This window comes from Ambystoma mexicanum, chromosome 4q (genome assembly GCF_040938575.1).
Source record: "Ambystoma mexicanum isolate Mex_15411 chromosome 4q, UKY_AmexF1_1, whole genome shotgun sequence".
In the NCBI taxonomy this organism is placed as follows: Eukaryota; Metazoa; Chordata; class Amphibia; order Caudata; family Ambystomatidae; genus Ambystoma; species Ambystoma mexicanum.
The window spans coordinates 721,556,812-721,579,028 of record NC_090928.1 but is presented as its reverse complement, the minus strand read 5'-3'; the positions used below and the strand labels follow the sequence as shown (position 1 = coordinate 721,579,028).

Sequence of the window (22,217 nt, the reverse complement as noted above, 5' to 3'; positions counted from 1 at the left end):
CCTTCGGGTTCCTCATGGCTCGGAGAAGTGGTGCTAGGCTCAGGGGCCACCGGGAACTACATTCACCAGGCTTATGCTCATGATAATGGCATCCCAATGGTTACCAAAGATAGTCCTGAACTCGTTAATGCTGTGGATGTTTCTACACTAGTATCGGGTCTAGTCACCGAACATACAGTGTTAATGGAAATGACCACAGTTACAGGCCATGGGGAAACTATACGTTTTGACACTGTCGCCGCCCCTCAGTACCCTCGCCGCCCCTGGGTGATTGTTTCACAGTCTTGTTTTCATTCTTAGGAATACTATCCGCCCTAGAATAGTAACGTTAACTAAGGAGGGACCTCACCTTGTTCCCAGTGGGGTTTATTCACACTCCTTTCAGGTTAGCTTATTCATTAAGTTCTCCGACAACACTGATATTTACTTTGTACCCTCTATTGATTATCCTGGTCTCCGTTTACAGTTCGGCTGGTCTCCTTCTCACTCAACTAATTGATCTCACTGCATGTGAATATCATTCAGAGAGTTACAGTGGTGGGGTGAATTATTCGCCTACACTAAGAGAGGCAAGAACTCTCTTCTATGCCACAAGGCAATACCAGGAATATGACAAACTTGATAATCCCTCTTGAGGCCAGACCTCTACCACATGCTCTACTTCTTTGAGGTTGTCGATTGGCTGCATATCCATCTATTCCTTCTGGTTGGAAAAGAGGTCCAGTAACTAGAGGATCCCTGCGGGGAATTTGAGTGGGCTGTTGATGGATATGGCTGGGGGCCTCAAAAGGACCACCTACCATTGAAGGACCTCCTCTGGTGGAACGTTTTGCCAGTGATTTTTGCAAGACTTTTAATAGTCCTGTGCTCTTTCTTTGCCTTTTCTAGGGCTTCAGCGACAGCTTCCCCAAACAAGCAGCCACCTTCAACTGGTTTGTTCAGCAGATTTGCCTATGTTTTGGGTTTAAAATCGGACCTTCTAAGCCGGGCTGGTCTCTTCATGACACTTCAGATAGCTATTAGTCTTCCATCTGTATCCACTCCATTTAGGGATTTCTTAATGATGGCATTATTTTCCTTCTGTGATGACTATAACCATGGTTCATTTAAGGGGTCAGTGAGATGTTCTTATTTGTCCCACTAATCCTTACTATATCTTGCTATAAGGGCAGTAGCATTTGCAATCCTCCCTTCATGTGGCACTAATGTAGCTATCTTTCTCCTGAAAGTGTAGATTTTCTTGCTCTCTTTGTCAGGGGAGTACTTGCTAGTTGACAAAGGAGTGCTACCCCTCTGTAGAGTTGTGGTTGCTACTAGAATATCAACTGTAAGGTATCCCTTATGTTCAGTGGGCCATTAGGGGCTGCTTTGTATTTTTTCTCTATACGCAGGTAATCGGCTTCGTTTGTAGTGGGTTAATAGTGAGGGGCTACCCCTTTCACATATACCTTTAATTAATGGGATTGGATTGCAAGATACATTTCCTTTAACATATCTTCAATTAAATCCGTCTCTTCCCCAGGCTCCTGAGTTTGAACATCAAATCTTGCGAATTCGTTATTTCTGGTGATGGTACGCTATAGTCATCAGGATCAATGCTATCCTCTTCCTCTACCACATTTTCCTCATCTGTATATAACTTCCTTCTCAATTATATCATCATCTTTATGTATAACCTCCTCAACTTGTTCAGATATTAACTTCCTCTTTTTTGGAGTGAACTTGAATAGGTGGTCACTCTTTCCTCCTTTTAGGAAGTTTATCACAAATATTCATGAAGGACTGCATCCTTCCTAGAATGGTACCAAACCTTTCCTCTGCCCAAGGTGTACGCTGGGTTATTTGTTGTGTTGGTTTTAGAATGACCTTTTAACTTTCTTCCATTTCGGACTCCGAAGAGGAGACAGCGCCCTTTTCTTCAATGCAGCTGATAGAGTTGCTTTTCCCTTGCACGAACGTCGAGATGAGTGCACCCTTCCCTTTCCCTCTCCAAATGTTGATCTGGAGGTTTTATGTGTTTTTGACGTCAAAAAGTCTTTTGAAAATTGATTTCCCCCACTATGCTTTGAAGGTTGTTTGTCCACGTTTATAGTTTTCAATGCAAGCGTTGAGGTCTCAGCTGTAGTTTTATGTTTCTGTGTCGATTGGCCTGTTCGAACACCGGTTTAGTTCTCAGCGTCGAAATGGTGTGCTGGGATGTTGTTGATTTTTGAATTAAATCTGAATGATTGGAAGTATGCTTACGTTCAATGTTGTCAGATTTTATCTTTGTCTTGTGTTTGTAATGAACTGCCTTATGGACACAAGGTGTTGTACCCACCGCTCGAGCGGACATCGGCCCTTCGGAGCTGGGGGCCGGCTGCGAGTAAATGTTTGATGTTTCCTCCAAGTCCTGCTCTTTGGCGTCACCCTCAAAGCTGATGCACGCTTCTTCGGTCTTGAAATCTTCCATTGGAGTTGTAGATTTCCCAGCATCTTTTCCGCCTGCATTGCATAGTTAATCACTGTTTTGTAAGACTCTCTTTAAGGGGTTTTCAGCTTAAAAAGCTTGCAAGCTTTACACAGTTACACGTTGTGACCCCTTGAAAGACAACTATTGCACACTCGATGCATGTCCTTCCAAGGCATTCTGGAAATGCATGACAGGCAAAATTGAAAATGAGTCTTCACCATGGGGTAGCAAGAAAGCGCGTGAGCTTATAGTTGTTCATGTAAAGAGGGATGGGGTCAAAGCCAGCTAGGAAACACACATCCCTACTACCTCAATCACATCCCAACCCCCTCCTATTTGTTTTTACCAGCTGAATCGGTTAATTCTATGGTCTAATCCCCCTTTCCTATCACCCTCCCCATCCCTACTCTTTCCTTTCCATAGACTAAGATCTGGCGACACCCTGGTGGGGTCACAAAACACAGACTTTTCCGACAAAATCAAGGCGATGTAAGGTTATTATGGTGGTGGCAGGCACATTGCCTAATATAAGGTAACATATACATTGATACAAAATACTCATTTTTTTATTTAATCCACATGCACCATTCAAAAGCAGAAAGAGATTTCTAGAGAAGCACCATGGGCCTTGGTTGCTATCAAGTCTGTCAATTGCTATCAGAGAATGATAAAATTAGATACAGTGCCAGACATCGCCCAGTTGCCAAGCTCTCTTGAACCACATGTAAAGAAAGGTCACAGGCGATAACCTTAAGCAGGCACATATTAAAAACGTCCATAATTGCTACACGTCGCTTGACAAAGAGGGCTCTCATAAGTAAAAGCTTACCCCAAATAATGTTGTAATCCCTGCAACGGATTACCAAAACAAAAGGCTGATAGGAGACTTACCTTTACACCAAAACTCTTCATGTCCAATCGTAGCGAATCACAAAACCTCTCCAGGGCGGCCTTGGTCATAGAGTAAATGCCATTCTTTGCAGTTACAAAGGCGTTTGTGCTTGACATGAAAACCATGCGCCCTGAAACACAAGATAAAATAGCTATTGTGATATATAATCCATTGTCAATTCCTGATCACCAAATCAGGCCTAATAAAACGCACATTCCCTGAATTGCTTTCCACAATATTCCCTGGCCAAGATGTGCAAGCTTTTAACATGCAGATAAAGTTTTAAAGCACTTAGTTATTTTGTGATTGCATTCATGCCAAATAATTTTGATTAAAGTTAAATATATTAAGGTCATTATTTCTGGGATTACAGCATCCTTGTTTTTAAATTCATGTTTGTGAAATAGAACATTGCCAAAGAGGACTTGACTCAAGTGGATATTCATTCATTTTGGAGGACTACCTCATGTCACAACATGTCAGCACTCAACCTCATACCTCATCCTTTCATAAATGCTAGACTCATAACAATTAAGTTGTATTTGATTTTATAAAGCAATCCAAGCAAAACACAAACACAATGTAACTCAAAGGGACAGTGGGCTTTCTAATCACAATGTGTGTAGCGCCTGTGCATGGTAACTTTGAGATGTGGCTTAAGGATAAATTGAATGCATTGTATTACTGGGGAACATTTTTGCTGTGCGTTTTCCTTGTGTGTAACACGTAGATGCAGCATATAATGATGCTTTCCAGTGAATGCATGTCTGCATTATTTTATTTGGAAACATTTTTACTGCCCGAGTAGCGTTTCTGCACGTTAGCGCTTCTTTTTCAAGGTAGTGTAATTTTGTCCATGCATTTTTACAAACCTGCTTAGGGAGAGGTTGGGGACATTGGTGTGCATCACTTTTCTGAAAGCATATTGTTATATTGTCAATGCATTGCATTGAACAAGATTTTCCAAACAAAGAGTGCATTTTACTAACCATGTTTATTCTCTCACTACAGTGCACCCGCTCAACTCTCTCCACTCAACTCTTGTTGTGTAATCCATTTTATGTGAAAATACACCATGGTTTGAAGGAAGAGAGCAGCAGTGTTTAATCCAGAGAGCATGGCTTCCTGGGTATGCAAACAATACTGGCTGATTTCAGATGTTGAGGAGAGAAATTAAAACACAAATAATTCTGCAGAGCAAATAGGGAGCTTGACAATCTAGCAGACAAAATTCATTATGAAGTGGAAACACCAACAATTCTCTTCCATCGCAAAGTTACATTACAAAGATTGGCAAAAACATTAGCTCTGTCTTTGCAAATGTAGAGTATGTCCACTCTGACACGGCAATGGGTCTACCTTTGTAAATATACAATGTGTATTTTCATTTCAGTCATCATTTGGCATTTGCGCTGGACTGTATTCCCTGTCCTAAATATCTCATCAAACATTGACTACTGTTTGGCAACAATAGCCCAGGCACAGAATCGTCCTCACCATGTCTATGTCTAATCAGTCCTATCTTATTCAGCCTGTCCCCATGAAGTTCGTGTGCAGTCAAATTATGTACTCGTCTTCCCACAGTGACTCCATGAAGTACTATGTTCTGAATAAACAACTGGAAGTATATATTTCCATGTTCCCCATCCATCAACCCCCATCCAACTCTCATCTCTTCTGTTCTGGCACCTTCTTCCGTCCATTGATCACTTCTATATAGAGGTTCTTTTAACCCAATTTTATTGTGGAGAGGGGTTTCATTGTGGTGAATGCAGTGTGTGTTCACGATTGTTTGACAATCCTGTTTTTCTTTCTGTTGTCTTTCCTTCATGTGGGCTTCCCGGGGGACATGGTACGCTGCGCAGCAGGGGGAGCGGGCTAGCGGCTGAGGGGATTCTACCTCAGTTTCTGTCAGAAGTTTCCCATGTGCAGCCACCTGTGGGCAGAACCAATCTGGATAAGATGCTCAGAAGTCTCTCTCTCTCTCTCTCTCTCTCTCTCTCTCTCTGGGACGTGTTAGGGACAGAGCCAGGCGGCCCCCTCACAGTGTGTTTAGCCGCTGTCAAGGTAGGAGTGTGGGAGAGGGATCCTTTATACCGAGTATTGTAACTACTACGCACATGTGGGGTGTTGTTTATAAACCGGACCGCCTCTGTTGGATGCAAGGCCGGTCTGAGAGAACACGAGGAGGCCAACCTTACAGATAGTCGCACGGAGCTATTTCACCTCAGTTCAGCTTGGGTTGTCCTTCTTATGAGACCGTTCAGTTCAGCACTGGAGGTAGTTTAGAGGGTGGATCTGATACCCCTCCTTTGGGGTTGCGCTCTCTCTTCTCTACAGGGTTGTGGGCCCCATGTGCTTGTGACTCAATTGCCCCTGGTGGGTGGTATTCTCTCTTTCTTTCCTCGGGCAAGGGAACACTAGTCTGCAGCAGTCGTGAGAGACAAAAGAGGAGAAAAGATAGGCGATCACACGGAAGCAGGGTTGTTTCCCTCGCACTAACCCCAATTCGCACGGCCTGGCTGCATGTCTGTCTTACACCGCATGTGGGTATAACAAAATGGGAAATAAGGACGGGTTTGCCGCATGTCTTTTGTGTGGCTTGCTTAAACGTAACCTTGCGTTTTTATGGGTTAAAGCACGCCGGGTGCTGAGTTCTTGTTCCTCACCTCATGTTCTGGCATTCTGCACATAGGCAGGGACGTTTTTATGGGAGGGCAAAAGGGGCACTTGCCCAGGGCCCCCACCTTGGAGGGGGCCCCACAAGGCTGCCTGATCTAAAGAAGTAAGATTCCATTGTTCACCAGACTTAAATAGCACACCTCAGGATATTTTATGACATGCTGCTGAGGCTCTAAACCTATTGCCTTTCTTTTTTTGACAAGTACATACTGCCTTGATCAATTCATCATGTATTGCTTTCTGTGTTCACTGTGGTATACATGGTATGTGTCTTCCTTATGCACAACTCCTGTAGCATTCTTTCCTTCCTGAGGGAATTATGCTGATCATGTGCAATGGCCAAAGCTGAAATGCATATTGATATATTGAGTGCCACAATGGCTCAGAAGTTAGATCAGTGTGTTAAGCACTCATTGCAGACATATGTGTTCATATGCAAGATTAGAATAGCACATTCCAGCAAGGCTGGCTGAGCCTTTCCTATGTTTGAGGTTTTTAAACCTGCCTGCATTTGTACTTGGTTTTGCAACAAAACAGGTGCTATTATAAGCAATTTACCTGCACCAGATAGGATTTGCTATAAAAACTAACATGTCATCTGTATGATGAAGGTCTAGAAATTGGTTTGTTCCGATGGGGTGTTGTAAAGCATATGCAATCACCTCCAATGATGAGCATAAACATTTAGACCAAGTGGTGAATAGGTATCCAAATTCAAGACTGTGGAACCAAAGCCTTCATGCTTGTAGCCTGGCTTTGCAAGCAGACAATACAGTGATCCTGGTCAAATAGTGTAATATCTCTTACATTACTGTGCTGTCTTTTGTCATGTTGGCCTTCTCACATGCTGGTGGCATCGTTTAGCCCATTACCAGTGGTCAAAGTGTATGAAAAGAAATAGTGGAACTATGTTCCGTGCTGGCCTGCCCACACATCCTACAAATCCAATTGCCAAGCTCTGTCCCACGCCAATATAATCCCCCCAAACAAATGTACCTACTGTTTAAGGGAATGTGCAGTGCACTGCAGTGCAAGCTTCCACTTTTTCCTACACTTAAATTCCAGAATGGTTTCTTTTTCAAATAAAAGTATAGAAACAGTAAATCTTAATTTAAAAAAAAGTAGAGGAACAGCGCTCCTGTTCAATTCGACCACTGGCCATTAGTTGATCTTTTTTCTTATGTGGGCCTTTTGAGTGAAAGGAGTGGACCAGATGTTGCAGGCTTCGGGCAAGCATATTTTAAGGTCTGCTCGTTTGACATAAAAAACGGTTTGCTTTATTATAAAAGTCAAAGATTTTGCAGATTTATAAATTACAATTTCACAAATCAGTGTTTTGGAAGTATTTAATGCTTTAAAATACAAAAGAAAACCCCAGATTAAATCTGTTAAATCACATCAATTGGTATGCTTGTATTTATAAACTTCCCTTGATGATGGAGAGAATGAAGCTAGAATCATTCCCATTTTGAGTAACACCCTTCTATAATATTTTACAAATTGTCATGTTTGGTAATGTGATTTGTGTACTTTCCAAGTCACTTTTATACAATTAGATTATTTTAGTTCATTGTAAGAACTGAAAAAGAAAGTGTTCAAATTCAGAAATTGCAGAGTTGGGGCACATCACAGCTTCACCCCTTAACCAATGTGTGATCCTGGGCATCTCATTTAATCTTGTGTTGCCTAACCTCTCACAATTGCCAGTCCCTAAACCTTTCAACGTTGTGACCCCTGCAGAGAGATTTCCTTTTCAGGATATGATCTTCAAAAAAGCCACACGCATGGTTTTGCAGGCTACAGCGTTGCTTACACTATAATAGTTAGCACTGATATATTGCACACTACAGGCACATGCTTCTTTGATATCTAATGACAACTCTATTTGAAAACAATGTCCCACTTCTAATCTCAGTCTGTCTGGATGCAAACACCATCCTGGTAGCTTCTAATCTGCATCCACTATACATGCTATCGTATGTGTAGCTTTCTCCTTTCTTCCAATTGGTCTCCTCTATCAATGGTTCAGCACTTTGGCATTCTGTAAGGCAGATAATGCGAGTTCTCTATTCTGGGTTACATGTACCTTTTACATACAGTCCTGCATTAATACTACAGGCTGCATACCATCCTGGATGTTATTGATAAAAACTCTCCAGTAACTATACTAGAACAGAAGTAACCTTTTCGTAGACTGCTAATGCTGGCCTTCAAATGCTACTCATTTATCATTCTTATTAGTGCAAGAATGAAGGCGGTAAGGGGACTTAAAGGGAGTAAACGTGATTATTTTGAATCACTTAATTTCTTTGGTTTGGTGGAGGGGGGCCCCCAAAGTGGTCCGTGCCCAGGGCCCCAAAAATGCCTAAGATGGCCTTACACATAGGAGGCGTCTCTGGGCAACTGGGGGTGCGCAGTCAATAATGATCACACGCCTCACTGCCAAAGGAGTAAGGGCCCGTGTAGTCGTGACTGTGCTGGTTTGTCTGTCTACCTCCAATATGTTGTTAGCCTATGTGGTAGTCTGGAGCTACCTGTAGTTCTAAGGGATTTTGGTGTTGCCTATTGTGATTCACATGTGAAGGGAGACACAGGGTACATTACAAGTTATATGGTGAACTAGGAGCGCCCCCACCAGGGGCCCGGCCGTGTAATATTACTCAGATGAGACAGAGAATCCGTTTCACCAAACCAGTTATATAAAAAGGCTGTTCCAGCTATTCAAATGAAATAAGGCTGTGTCTGTTTATTTAACCAGGTGCGCAAGCATAACAATCAGTCATCAGGGCATGACCTGCTATAGGAGGGGGGTCAACTCTCTTTCAGGGCAGCCTGCCTATACAGGGGCCTGCCAAAGGCCTTCTATGAGGGTCCATCCATCATCCCCCTGGGTTTTCATTTGCACATGCGTGCAGTAAGGTGTTAGTATCCCGACTCAGGCCTCATACAGGTTGCTGCTCACTCTTTCATGCACAATCAAGGGGAGAAACACCTTACATATGCAACGCAACTTGCTCTCGAATGTAAATAAAAATCAGAGGTCGGTCTGTTTGCTTGTGTCCATTTCTCACTTTAACTAGTTTGTTCTGTACAATGTGATTGTGCTTTTAAGGTTGGCAAGAATGGACCGAGGTAGTTGTGCCTTAAGGTAGTTAAAACATATTTCCTGGGATTTGAATACCAGTCTTTTGCCCCTCGTCAGCCTGTCCTGATATGATATCCATTGAAATTCCCCCTTGTCAAGGCAGTGGCCTGTCCCTCTCCCATTTTCCTGGCCTTATTAACATAATTGGATATCGTCCCTTTCTATTGAATACACACTCGCCTTGACAGTCAGCTCGTGTTGTGCAGCCCATTAGTGCAGGGATGAGCGGATACTTCAGACCGTCTTGGTAACATGATACAAAGGTTCGGACTGGCAATATGTCAATGCCTGAAGTGCCGCCAATGATTCTAGGGTGGGCCAGTTCTTTTTAACAGAATGGACCACATTTTTGGCTACAATGGGCCTGTTTCATAACTGCATTGTTTTTCACATATGTTACAAACAATCCCTCTCCCTCTACCCCTGTTGGATAGTACTCAAACAGTCTGTTCTGGATAGTAATGCATTGTAAATTGTGATTGTGGGCCGCTTTCTTTTTTATTAGCTTTTGGCTTGCAAAGCAAACCTTTAGCATATATAAAACAAAATATTTGCACTTTTACATTGGTGCCTGGACCGCTTTTATGGCCCAGTCCGACCCTGCATGATGACAGTAATTTCTGCACATCAAGAATAGGTGTGTCACGATACACTCTTCTTACAAATGCTTGCGAAACACATAATTTAGGGGCCTTTTTCAACTGCGTTTGTACTCTGGTTACCTCAGCATCTGGCCAAGGAAGAAGATGCTACCAGATTTCTACTGTGCACAGAGAAGGCAATTTAACTCCTCATACAACTCCTCATACTGTAACCCGTGATCCAGTTTTAACAAAGGTGTTTGTGGGTAGACCATGGGACCCGGAGGGTCCCAGATGTCTCTAATGCATTGGGGCAGCTTTACTGCCGAAGAGCCTGCCTTTGCAGGTGGGAAATGTTAGTGGCTGTTGCTTTGGTACAATCCCATTCTTTGTGTTTCTATGCTCTTCTCTTTGCTTTCTGGAATGTATAGTTCTTTCTTCACTCTTTCCTTTGTCTACAGTGACTACACTGCACGGTGTCTATTCACTCCATTAATCTTGGTCGACCAATGCTGCGTAAGTAAATATTTACCAGAAACTACAGCACGCACCACCAACTGGAGTATTCTACATACACAGCACTGTAGTTTCAAAGGTTGAGGGGGGTATAGGCAGGGTGGCGAGAAACCAAAGGGGCCTGTATCTCCAATCCTTTGGACCAAGGAGTGGGTAGCACCTGGCAGTATCTGATAGCCTGCAGAGCACCTCCATTTATTGTGGCTTTGCCCGACTCTGCCTGCATTTTCAGTTGGGTGTTGCTGTTCTGGGGTGCATTTGAGAACGGTGCCATGCGTTTGTAGATCCTTCACTCACAGTGTTACCTTTCTTTCTGGGAGTTTTTGTACATTTATATAGGGAGGTGCCCATTCCTCAGATTATCTGGGAGATGAGGGTAATGTAGCAACAGGAGGAGCATGATCTCCCAGTGTCAAATGGGGGTGAGGTGCATCTCTATAGACTGTGGCTCTGCTGGACTCTGCGGATGGATTTCCTGAGAGTGTGTACTTCGGTTTGTGAGTGGCTGCTGCCATGTGTGAGTAGCTTCTTTACTCCAAGGCCTTTCTTTTGCGTTCTTGTAGTTCACCATTTAAAATGGGAGACACTAAATTACTCACAACAGTGCCTGTATTTGCTTTGTCTACACTTGTGGGCTTCATCGTGTATATGACTGCCATTCACTGCCTGAAAGCCTACGTATACTGACATCCACTGAGCCAGAACGACAGACTGACTTTGGAAGTTTCCTTATCTAGACTATTGTAGTATGTGACACGCGTCATGACGTCCGGCGTAATGACGCAGGAGAAAGAATAAAGGGGGATGCTTTGCACCTTTAAGGCTATTGCGAACGGGGCCCGGTAAACCTCCACCAGTGTGTCCGTGTCACATACACGTTCCCTGCTGCGCCATGTGTCTATGCCCGGATCCAGCCCCCTAACACTGGTGACGAGTGCTGAGAACCCAGACGTGTGCTTTCCGGTTTGGAATCCTACTGCTTCCCAGATTACTCTCTGCACAGAACACCATCCCTCAGCAGGCAGCAATGCATTTCGTGCTCCAGCATGACGGCAAGGGTTACCACCCTGTTGTGGCCTTTAAGGACGACAGGATGCTTCAGTGGTTTCTAACTGTCTTTATTACAAGACAAACAGGTGAACATAAACTTGTCCTCGTGCAGGCAGGGGAATTACTCACAGTTCAGTTCAGGGCCTCTCAGTTACTTCACTGGGGCAAGCTTCCAGGGCCCCCATTTGGCCTCCTGTGGCTTTGGACTTATGCCCTGGAAGCTGGGTCATCAGGCTCTTCAGGGCCTCAGTTTGATGGCTCCTTATCAGGAGCAGCGCTGTGGATGGACCGCTTGGTCTGGCGCTTTGCCAACACTGGCGGGAACGTTCTCTCGCGGAGCGCTAGTTTGCGAGATCTCGTTATGCCGAGATCTCGTGAGACCACACTCCCGCGATCATGTGATGTACCCACACACCCCTTATACTCCACACTGCCACATCGCACTTGCCCAGGCCAGAATTTGTGGAACTCCTGGTGCGCCCAGCATAACCTGGTCCCTCATTCATAGTGGACCAGGGATTTAAAAAAAACCTGAAAACACACAGCGCAAAGTGCTCGTGCGCTCTAACCTTGCCCTTTGCCACACCATGGACCCCAAGGGAATAAGCATCAAAAAAGGTGCGAGGTGCACTGCCAGACACGCCTTGTGAGGGCAGCGGCTCCTACAAAGCGCCTGTGCGCCCCTCAGAAGGCCTTCTCTCCGGCCATAGGACCGGGTTCAGCGGTTCCACTCAGAATGCCTGTGCACACCTGCGCCCACGCCGACACCACATACCAGACGTCATGTTGGCCGATGATGTTGAAGCACCACCAGGACAACAAGGAGGGCCATCTCAACAACGTGGCTTGCTGGCTCCCTTATGTGAGTTCGACACTGATGGAGCCCCAACATCACTTGGGCCAAGATGGGAACTGTGGCGGCAGTGCTTAGATAAGTATTTCAACACGACAGGAGAACATGACAACCTCACAAAAAAGTGTACCCTGATATACTCAGCTGGACCAACAGTCCACAAACTTTCCAACACCCTGTGCCCCGCAAATGACTCAAGACGCAGCCGTCAAAGCAATGAAGCACTACTTTGCCCCTATGGTAAACAGAGACCATGGCCCTCATTCCAAGGTGGGCGGTAAGGGATACCGGGCACCGGTAAGGAGACCGGTGCTAGTAACCCCTTACCGCCCTACTACAAGGTCCCTTAGCGGGTCCCACCATTAACGGCTGGTCTGACCAGCCGTTGTGGACAGAACCCGTTAAGGGACTGGGGCGCAAATAACGGGCTTGCCATTCGCGAGCCCGTTATTTGCGCCCTCCCCATTCCCATTGAGCCGTATGCGGGCTCAAATGGGAATGGGGAATGGCATTTTCAATGGGGATTTACCGGTCCTGCAAAGGTCGGACTACACCGGTAAGTCCCCATTGGACTATAGCGGTGCCGGACCCGTTATTGGTGGCAGTCATGGTGCAAATAGCACCATGACTACCACCAACCTCGGAATGAGGGCCTATGAGAAATTTGTGATGCGCACAGCTATGCAGCAGAGTGAAGAAAATTTGGAGAAATACCACAGCCGCCTCAGACACCTAGCCTCAACTTGCAGGTGGGAGAACAAGGAAGAGGAAATAAGACTAGATTATCATTGGGTGTCACTCAGCGAAGCAAATTCTGAGAGAAACGGGCATCACGCTTCCCAGAATCCTCGAGCTAGAGCGCTCCCATGAACTGGCAGATGCAAGGGCCTCCAAAATGGAGCCAAGGTGCAAGAAATGCCTGGTGGCAGAGGAAGCTGCAAAACACACCAACACCCTGCCCACTATGCGGGTATGACCTGCTGCATGAAAAAGACTGCCTAGCAAAAGGGAACACCTGTACAAGGTGTGACATCCCAAACCACTTTGCGAAAGTATGCATGGCCTCAGCCCCAGTTGTAGTGCTAAGAGGAAAGGAACGCCCGCAGGTTAAAATGATCCAATCCGCCAAAACAGCGTCCACCGTTCCACAAAGAGACCCCCCGGGCTCAAATTTGGGAATAAAAGATTAAGATGTTTTCTTTGTGTCTGCGATACTAACAGTTGGAGGGCAAGGTAAACGCCTGCCCGGTCAGCCGTGTCCATCCTTGATACCCCTGTCCACGCAATCATTGACACGGGATCATCAGTGAACATAATGGCCGACGAACAATACAGGACACTACTAGGACCACTACTGGGGGACAAACTCCTTTGCCACTGGAAGGTGCTTTCATCGCCACCGTACAGCATCACGGAGCCTCCATACGGGCCAGGTTCTACATCACAAGAGTGGCAAAACTAACCCTACTTGGCTGTGCCGCAGCCGAAGCCTTAGGACTGGTCTATATTGCCCACAGGGTATTCGTGGAAGACGTCCAGCTGCTGCTCTAAAGATTCCCCCACATCTTCACAGGGAACGGGCAGATGGCAGGTAAACCCGTCCAGCTACATATAGACGATATGGTCCAGCCAGTGGCCCTAAAACACAGCAGAGTACCTTTCCATCTCTGCAAACAGGTCAAAAAAGAAATTCAAGACCTTGTCAACCTCGACATCATTGAGAAGGTAGAAGGGCCCCCCCCCATGGGTCTCCCCAGTCGTTGTGGCACACAAGCCTAAGCAACCGGACAAAGTCTGCATCTGTGTGGACATGAGGTTGCCCCACAAGGCGATCAAGAGGGAAAGCCACCTAACGCCCAGCTTGGACGGTATCATCGCAGAACTAGATGGCGCCACAGTGTTTTCTAAGCTTGACCTCCAGTCTGGCTACCACCCGCTCCTACCACACCTTGATAGCCGGTACATTACGACCTTCACCACTCACATTGGCCTCTATAGATAGAAACGGCTCAATTTCGGCATCTCATCCACCACCAAGGTCTTGCAGAATGCCATCCGTGGCATGCTGGCAGGGCTACCAGGTACCCTAAATGTCAGTGATGACTTTCTCATACATGCCAAATTAGAGAGCGAGCACCTAGAGAGACTTAAAAAGGTACTAAACCAAATCCAAGCATTAGGCCTAACTCTCCACCGCAGGAAATGTGAATTCTCAAAAGACAGAATCAAGTTTTTCGTCTTTGTCTTCCAGGGAAGTGGAATTTCAGCCGACTCAGAAAGGTCAAAGACATCCAAGAGGCCAAGCCATTGGGGACGGTCTCGGAAGTAAGGAGTTTCTTAGGCATGGTCATGTACTGTGTCCACTTCATTGAAAATCTAGCAACTGTGTCAGAACCCCTGAGGAACCTTACCAAGCAGACAATGACTTGGAGATGGTCAGCCCTAGAACAGACGGCATTCGACAACCTAAAGAAAGCACTGTCTGATGAGTGCATACTTTCGTTCTTTGACCCACAGAAGAGCACTGAAATCATTGTGGATGCAAGCCTGCTCGGACTAGGGGCCATTCTCACTCAAGCCAATACCAACAGCACGCATTGCACTGTGGCATAAGCAAGCTGTGCACTCTCACCCACAGAACAAAGGTATTTGCAAATCGAGTGGGAGGCCTTAGCGGTACTGTGGGGGTGCCGCCACTTCCACATATACATTTATGGGAAGCCAGTGAAGGTGGTCACCGACCACAAACCCCTTCTTCTCATCATGACAGGCGGATCAGCTAACCATCCTCCCCGCATCGAGAAATGGCTGTTGACACTCCAGGAGTACAACATAGAGCTGAGGTGCAAACCAGGACTGAGCAACGCCACAGACTACTTATCTCGACACCTGAGGCCAACAAACAATGTCCACCCAGAAGAAGCAGCAGCAGCCGAGGAGCACCTGCAACTGGTCATAGAAAATTCTGTCCCCAACTCAATGAACCTCAAAGAAATAAATCAAGGCGGCCTCCACAAATGATGGATGTTTCCAGATCCTGTGCCACGCCATTGAAACAAGACAGTGGAAATCAGTTCTCGAACATCTGGCCTCTAAGACACAAGAAGCCTGACACACACTGGAACAACTGTGGAATGCACAGGGTGAGCGCATGTTCACTGAGGACAGACTTTTACTAAGAGGACCGCACATTGTCATCCCTGCAGAGCTAGTTGACCGAGTGATAGCACTTGCTTACCATGGCCACCAGGGCGCAGCTAAAACTAAGAGCCGCCTCAGACTTAAGGTCTGGTTCCCAGCCCTAGAGTCAAAGGTAGAAGGATTCATCAAGGCCTGCACATGGTGCCAAGCTGCAGCCCCTTACACCAGAGAACCGACTATCCAGGACATGCCCAGGAGTGAGGAATCGTGGGACACCGTCCACATGGACTTCGAATCGACAGAGAAATTCACACTTTTTGGTGATAGTGGTCCAGATACCCAGAGGTCGACATTGTCCCGTCACTAGCACTCCAAGCTGTCATCCCTGTCATAGAAAAGATGTTTGCAACCCATGGCTTCCCCAAGGAAGTTTGCTCAGACAATGGATCCCCCTTCAGAGCGCAGGCTTGGAGGAACCGCCACCGTCTCCAGTTGACTGTCTAGTTGCAATACACACCAAGGTTTGGCAGTCTGAGCCCGCTGTTGTCCCGCCAGACCCCCCTGCTTCTAAAAGTGTCACGATGCCTGCCCCCGGACATCAGGAGCAGGCCAGTCTACCCAGAATACAGGCACCCATGGGAACTCATGGGGGCCCAAAGGATTGCCTAGGGGCTTCATGGACTCAGTCCTGGTGCCGTTGGCGCCAGGCTCATAGTGCCTTTTTCAAACAGATCAGTTCATCAAGTGGGGAAATCATGTACAGGCCACCGTGAGGATTACTTTCTTCAGGGACTATTTTCTTGGGTGTGGTACTGGGACTATTTTACCTGGGGACTACTTCGTGGTAGCTATTTAAACCACGCCCGAAGAGCAGAACACGCTTTGCGTTATTCTGCACTTCTGCAGCGTAACGCTCACCGTGCCTGGAGCTCCAGCATCCAGTCCGCAGCTACGCCTGTCTTGTTCTCCACGAACCAAACCTGCAAAAGAGAAAAGGAAAAGCAGATTAGAACAGGAGCCTTACCATTTGTCTCCGCATTCATCTGGGAGTCGCCGCACCTGCAAGAAAAGGAACACCTGTTACCGCGCTGTACTGTCAGCAGCAGCGCCGCGGAATACTCACCAATGCTCTTTTCATCCACACGATCCCGCGAGGCACTCTGATGAGATCGCCGCTCGGAGCATCCGCATCTGCAAAGGAAAGAAAGACAACAGGTGAGCTGCGCTCCGTTAAAAGACATTTAAATTTGCACCGCAAGATACTTAATTGGGAACAGAACCCGCTCGAGACCTCACTAGTCACCATCAAACGTCCCTCATTCTAGAGAAGCGCCACACCTGCAAAATAAAGAGAGAACAATTGATTAATCACATGAATGAACAATATCACTTGCTAAAACTAGTGCTTGGTGCAAAAACGGACTCTTACCTTGGCGCTACCTCGTTTCTTTCGGAAAAGAGACATCCATCTTGAGTCATTCTGCAAGAGGAAGAAACATAAGAAAAAGTGCAAGAGTGAACTATAAGACAACCTGAACTCTAAAGCATTGCCTCATACTTTGGATTGGCATAAAGACTTACCTCCGAGTCATTGTTGTCTGGAACTCTGCCATAAGATTACGAGATCAGTGAAGTTAACTGGTTTCTACGCACCCCTGCATTCCGACGCGCGATGGAGAGCCCATCCTTCTTAACAATAAGGTGAGACATAATAACGGGAACACAAGGTGGTTAAGGAAGAAACAGAAGTTAAACCGCTTTACCGCGGTAAGCTAACCACCATTTTTACCACTTTAGGAAAGTCCTCCTACGTGCCAGAAAGATGAAACTAAGTGGCCAAGTGCAGTCGCTCATCACTACACTACGAGACACATTGGGGGAGACCGTTGCAGTCCAGGCGCTTCACCCCATTTGAATAGTGGGAACAACAATTCACAGCACCTCCACCTTAACCTGCAAGTGAGCCTTTTCAGAAGGGTTCCTGGACCGCCCAGTGAACTGACCAGCTTGCACAGGGCCTTTGCTCTGGAACTGCCACTGTCTTGAGTTGACCCTTCAGACTTCGGAGATCGTACATACTGGGTACAAGACACTCTCCAGCCGAGTTTCATACACCTAGGCACCCTAGGTCTGGAATTAGGAGCATGCGCCTGAACCTGAGTACACGCAGTCACTGTGTCGCCCAGCCGTGGTGACGAACTTGGAGGGTGTGCTGCTACTGTGCCCCTCTTTGCCCTGGAACACAGCCGCTGAAATCTGCAGAGCCGCACAATTGCAGCATTTGAACACACAACTGAAGTGGACTCGACTGCCGAAGTTTGGTCCAGAGTGGGCCGTGAGCAAGACAGTACCCCATGTCTCGAGAGGCTGATGAGGGTATATTTCAGACTATTTCAACACTGATCCTGAGTACACGCGGTCACCGTGTCGCCCAGCCGTGGTGACGAACTTTGAGGGAGCACGGCTACTGTGCCCCTCTTTGCCCTGAGATGTGCTGCAGTGATTTTGAGTTGATCCCTTCACCAGGAGAGGAGAAATCACCACTGTCCCACCACAGAATCTTCCCTGGAACTCAGCCGCTGAAATCTGCAGAGCCGCACAATTGCATCATTTGAACCCACAACTTAAGTGGACTCGACTGCCGAAAGGTTGGTCCGGAGTGCGCCTTGAGCAAGACAGTACCCCATGTCTCGAGAGGCTGATGAGGGTATATTTAAGAATATTTCAGCAATGATGAAACAAGGAATTCTGTTGCTATTGGAATGGTTGTGTAATACCGTGGTGTATCCGATCAAAGAATCTAAAGGAGGTTCGTGAGATTTGTACAAGATATGAGACTGATTAACCAGATTGTAGAGGTAGAGTTTCCTCTAGTTTCCTCTAGTTCCTAATCTGGTGACAATACTCTGTAGTATCCCAGTGGAAGCTCGATATTTCACAGTGATCGATTTGGAAAATGCGTTTTTCTCAATCCCATTGCACAAAGATTCACAAGACTTGATTTCCTTTACATTCCGCCAAACTCGACTGAAACATACTCGTTTTCCCCAAGGATACAGTAAGTCTCCATCGATCTTCAACAGAGTCTTACAGATGGATTTATGCAATATTGATCTCAAGAGTGTGGGGATACAGTACGTAGATGACATTAAAATTTTTAGCACCACGGAAGATGAGTGCAGACAAGATTCTATTCAGTTGATGACTATCCTAGCAGACAAGGAATATAAGGTAGACCAGGAAAAGTTACAATACTGTTAAGAAGAGGTGTTATACATAGGGCAGTTGATGTCACATGAAGAAAAGAAGGTGACACCTGAAAGAGCTGATGAGATTATGAAAACCGCTAAACCAAATACAGTAAAACAGATGCAACAGTTTTTGGGGCTATGCAACTGTGTTAGAGCCTGGGTGTTTAATTACAGTTCATACATGAGATCCCTTTTGCAAGCTTTAAAAAAAGCACAAGTGGATAAGGTAAACATAGAATGGACTGGGGAAATGGAGGAAGTGTTTGAGGAATTGAAAAATTCAATTTGTACAGCCTGTGTTTTGGGAATTTCCAATTATGCTGTGGAATTTTATTTGCTTTCACACACAAATGGGACGGTCATGACAGTAGTGCTTACGCAGAGAACTACATTGGGGTACTAATATATTACAGTGGGATTTTAGTCCTGGTTATGAGAGGACACTTTCCTTGTGAACAGTCATTGGCAGCTGTCACGTTCGCAATTGAGAAGTCTACAAGTATTGTCATGGGCTGCTGTATGACTCTTTTCGTGGAGCATGCCGTTTGCCATTTTAGGGAAACCCAAATGTACATTGACATCTCAAAGGGCTTCAGCCTATGAAGTAATGATTCCAAACCCAGCGATTAAAATTGTCAGATGTAAAATAGTGAATCCTGCCATGTTTATAACTGAGCCAATAGCAGAGGGTGATTATGTGCATGACTGTGCTGATTATGTTGAAGTTTATGATCATATACCCTGTGTGAAGGAAAATGCTTTAGCAGGAGGGGAAGTTCTCTTTATTGACGGTTCTTTGGAAATGTATCAGACAAGTGATGAAAGGCATTCAGGTGCAGTGGTAGTAAGACAGATTAAATGGAGAACTTGAAGATGTAGCAAGTGCAAGGCTACCATCTCACTTTTCAGCTCAAGCTGCAGAATTAGTAGTGCTTATTGTTGCGCTCGAGATACATGAAGGGCAGGAAGTGATGGTGTACAGTGACTCCGCCTATGTGACGTCAACCATACACGCATGGTTAGCGTTTGGAAAAGGAGGGGCTACCTCCGTGCGGACGGCAGTCCAGTGCAGCACGCACCCTTATTGGACAGGCTTATTAAGGCACAACAACTCCCAGAGGACATAGCGGTCGTTAAATGCACAGCGCATACTATGCGAACAGATTTTATCAATTGTGGGAACGAAGCCGCAGACGTAGAAGCCAAAAGGGTTGCATATTCCCTAGATATTTCAAATTTTTATACAGAGGATATTAAAGAGAAAGTAGTAACGACCATGGTAATGCAAGAAGGGTTTAATAAATTATCATTGACCCAATTAATGGAGATCCAAGGGAGTGCACCGCAGGAAGCGCAGGAATTATAGAAGCAAAGGGGGTGTTCTTTATCCCCCACAGAAGCATTATGGTGACAAGACAGCACTGGAAAGCCGGTGATGCCAATAGCATTATTAAAGGTTGCGCTTGAACAGCTGCTTTATCCCACACATGTAACTAGGGAGAGTCTTGCTGCAACAATTGCAGAAGACTGGTTCATTACGAACTTGTTGGAACACGTTGCACTATTTACAGTGAACTGCATCGTGTTTCAAATGTTTACTGCTGGACATACACTGAGAACAATTAGAGGGTTAATACCTCGACCGAATGGTCCATTTCAGCATTTACATATTGACTATGTCGATATACTGCAGGTGTGTAATGGATACAGGTATCCATTAGTGGTGGTGTGTCCCATCTCTAGGTGGATCGAGGCATGTCCATGTACACATCCTGATGCCGCTTGTGCGGCAATGTTTTTAGTATGCAAAGTTTTCCCAAGATGAGGTGTGTGTGAAGTGCTGCAATCCGACAATGGGCCACATTTTGTTAATGAGGTATTCAAACAGATAGGATTTCTATTAAATATCAAATAAAAGTTTTCTTCTGCTTATCATCCGCAAGCAAACAGCTAAGTGAGCGACTCAACGGCCTCCTGAAAAATAGGATTGTCAAGATCAAATTGACATTTAAGAAGGGATGGCTATATTGCCTACCCTTAGCTTTATATGCCCTTCGGAATCAGCCTGGTTCAGCCCATCACCTCACCCCTCACAAGCTAGTGACAGGACGGTGATTGAAAACGCCTCTCACACCTCTGTCTAGAAGTAGAAGTGATGCCCAGAGTGTAGCTAAAATGTTAGGTGATGAATTGAATGACTATTTGACATGTATGACCTCTAGCATCTCGCTCATTTCAGATCAAGTCAACGCCAGGGGGGTCGGGCACAGAACACAGATGAAGACAATTCAACAACCGGATCACCTGAACTTTTAATCGGCACCCAAGTTGTATGTTGGTGATTTGATTTTGATAAAAACTTTCACCAGAAGTAAGACAAGAAGAGGAATTATAGTGTGTGCAGACTCGATCGATGACGAAGAAGAAGGATGATAAGGCAATGACCAGAGAATGTTGCTGCTTTAGTTGGATTCAAAATGTAAAAGACATTCCTTAGAGATACTGTAGCAGGAGTGCAAAGATTTGCTGAGAATTTTTAGTAGGCCAAAAATGAACATTAGTAAAATATTGACGTATCAAAGTTATGCCTAAACGTAAGTTCTTGATCAGAAATTGCAAACGAGCTCAGTATCCAGATTCCTTTCTTGGTGGATAACTGTTTGATTAACCACATGGTCCTCAATGACAGTGATGTGCATTGGCTTGTGCTTGCTGTTATTGTATTTATCCTTCAAGCTTAACCTGCTCTTGTAAGAAGAGACGTTGATATTCACACTTTTTTAAGGGATCCTAAAAATGGCCCTGTGATCAGAAGGCTTCTCATCGCGATAATGGAACACATTTGGTGATAGCAAGTGTAAAAGCAATACAATGATCATAGTGAAAATGAGGCATGTAGAAGCTGACATGATTCTAGGGAGTGAACAAGTGCAGACGGCACCACGATGGCACGAAAGGTGTATTTTGATAGTCTTGTGCATAGTATATGCCTGTAGGATTACTCTTTTTGTCTTTCTGTTTCTCCTGTTTCACACTCTCTATCATGTTAGTACTTCTACCTAGGGAAAGGCCCCAATGGCTCTTCCCACTGTGAGAACTGCTTTTGATTTACTTCATGATCATTACACAAACTTTGCATATGGGAGATATAGGAGAAATGCAGATGAAGACAGTGAGGGGATAAATACCTATCTAGACAATGCAGCACACTTGGGTAATAACATGTGGTATCAGTGGTATCTGAGGAGAGCTGCTAAGTCCATGCTCTCATACCCTATGCCATGAATACAGTGCCAACTTTCATTTCCAGAGAAGTCCCAGAACACAATGCCAGGTACCTTGTTCATCTTGCATTATGACCAGAGGACATTTCTGGGAAGTTTGGCCACTTTAGGAGGAAGATTGAAATGGTTGTTTCCATTTCAGGATGATTATATCAAGACTTCACAGATGGAGAAGCAACCTGGTTGGGAGAGCAAGATGCTTGTGTATCCTGCAGGTGAACAGGAAGAGGTAGTTATCAAGGACTTGAAGAGGATGGAATGTCCTGATATAATAAAAATAGCTGGATCGCCTGGATATTGGCAACAAACTCAAGTCTTAGTCTATGGACAAGTGAAATCCAAGAAGGGATGGGAAGGAGGGCTTAGGTCC

The 22,217-nt window shown here is 45.5% G+C and overlaps 1 protein-coding gene across 1 annotated transcript in view; it reads right to left on the bottom strand.

The window, feature by feature from the left end:
- The window catches only part of LOC138467957 (short-chain dehydrogenase/reductase family 9C member 7-like), a 336,331-nt gene that overhangs the window by 149,859 nt on the left and 164,255 nt on the right, over nucleotides 1–22,217 (bottom strand). The window contains exon 3 of the mRNA XM_069608303.1: nucleotides 3,344–3,474. Coding sequence (XP_069464404.1) covers nucleotides 3,344–3,474 — 131 coding nt within the window. The remainder of the gene's footprint in view (nucleotides 1–3,343; nucleotides 3,475–22,217) is intronic.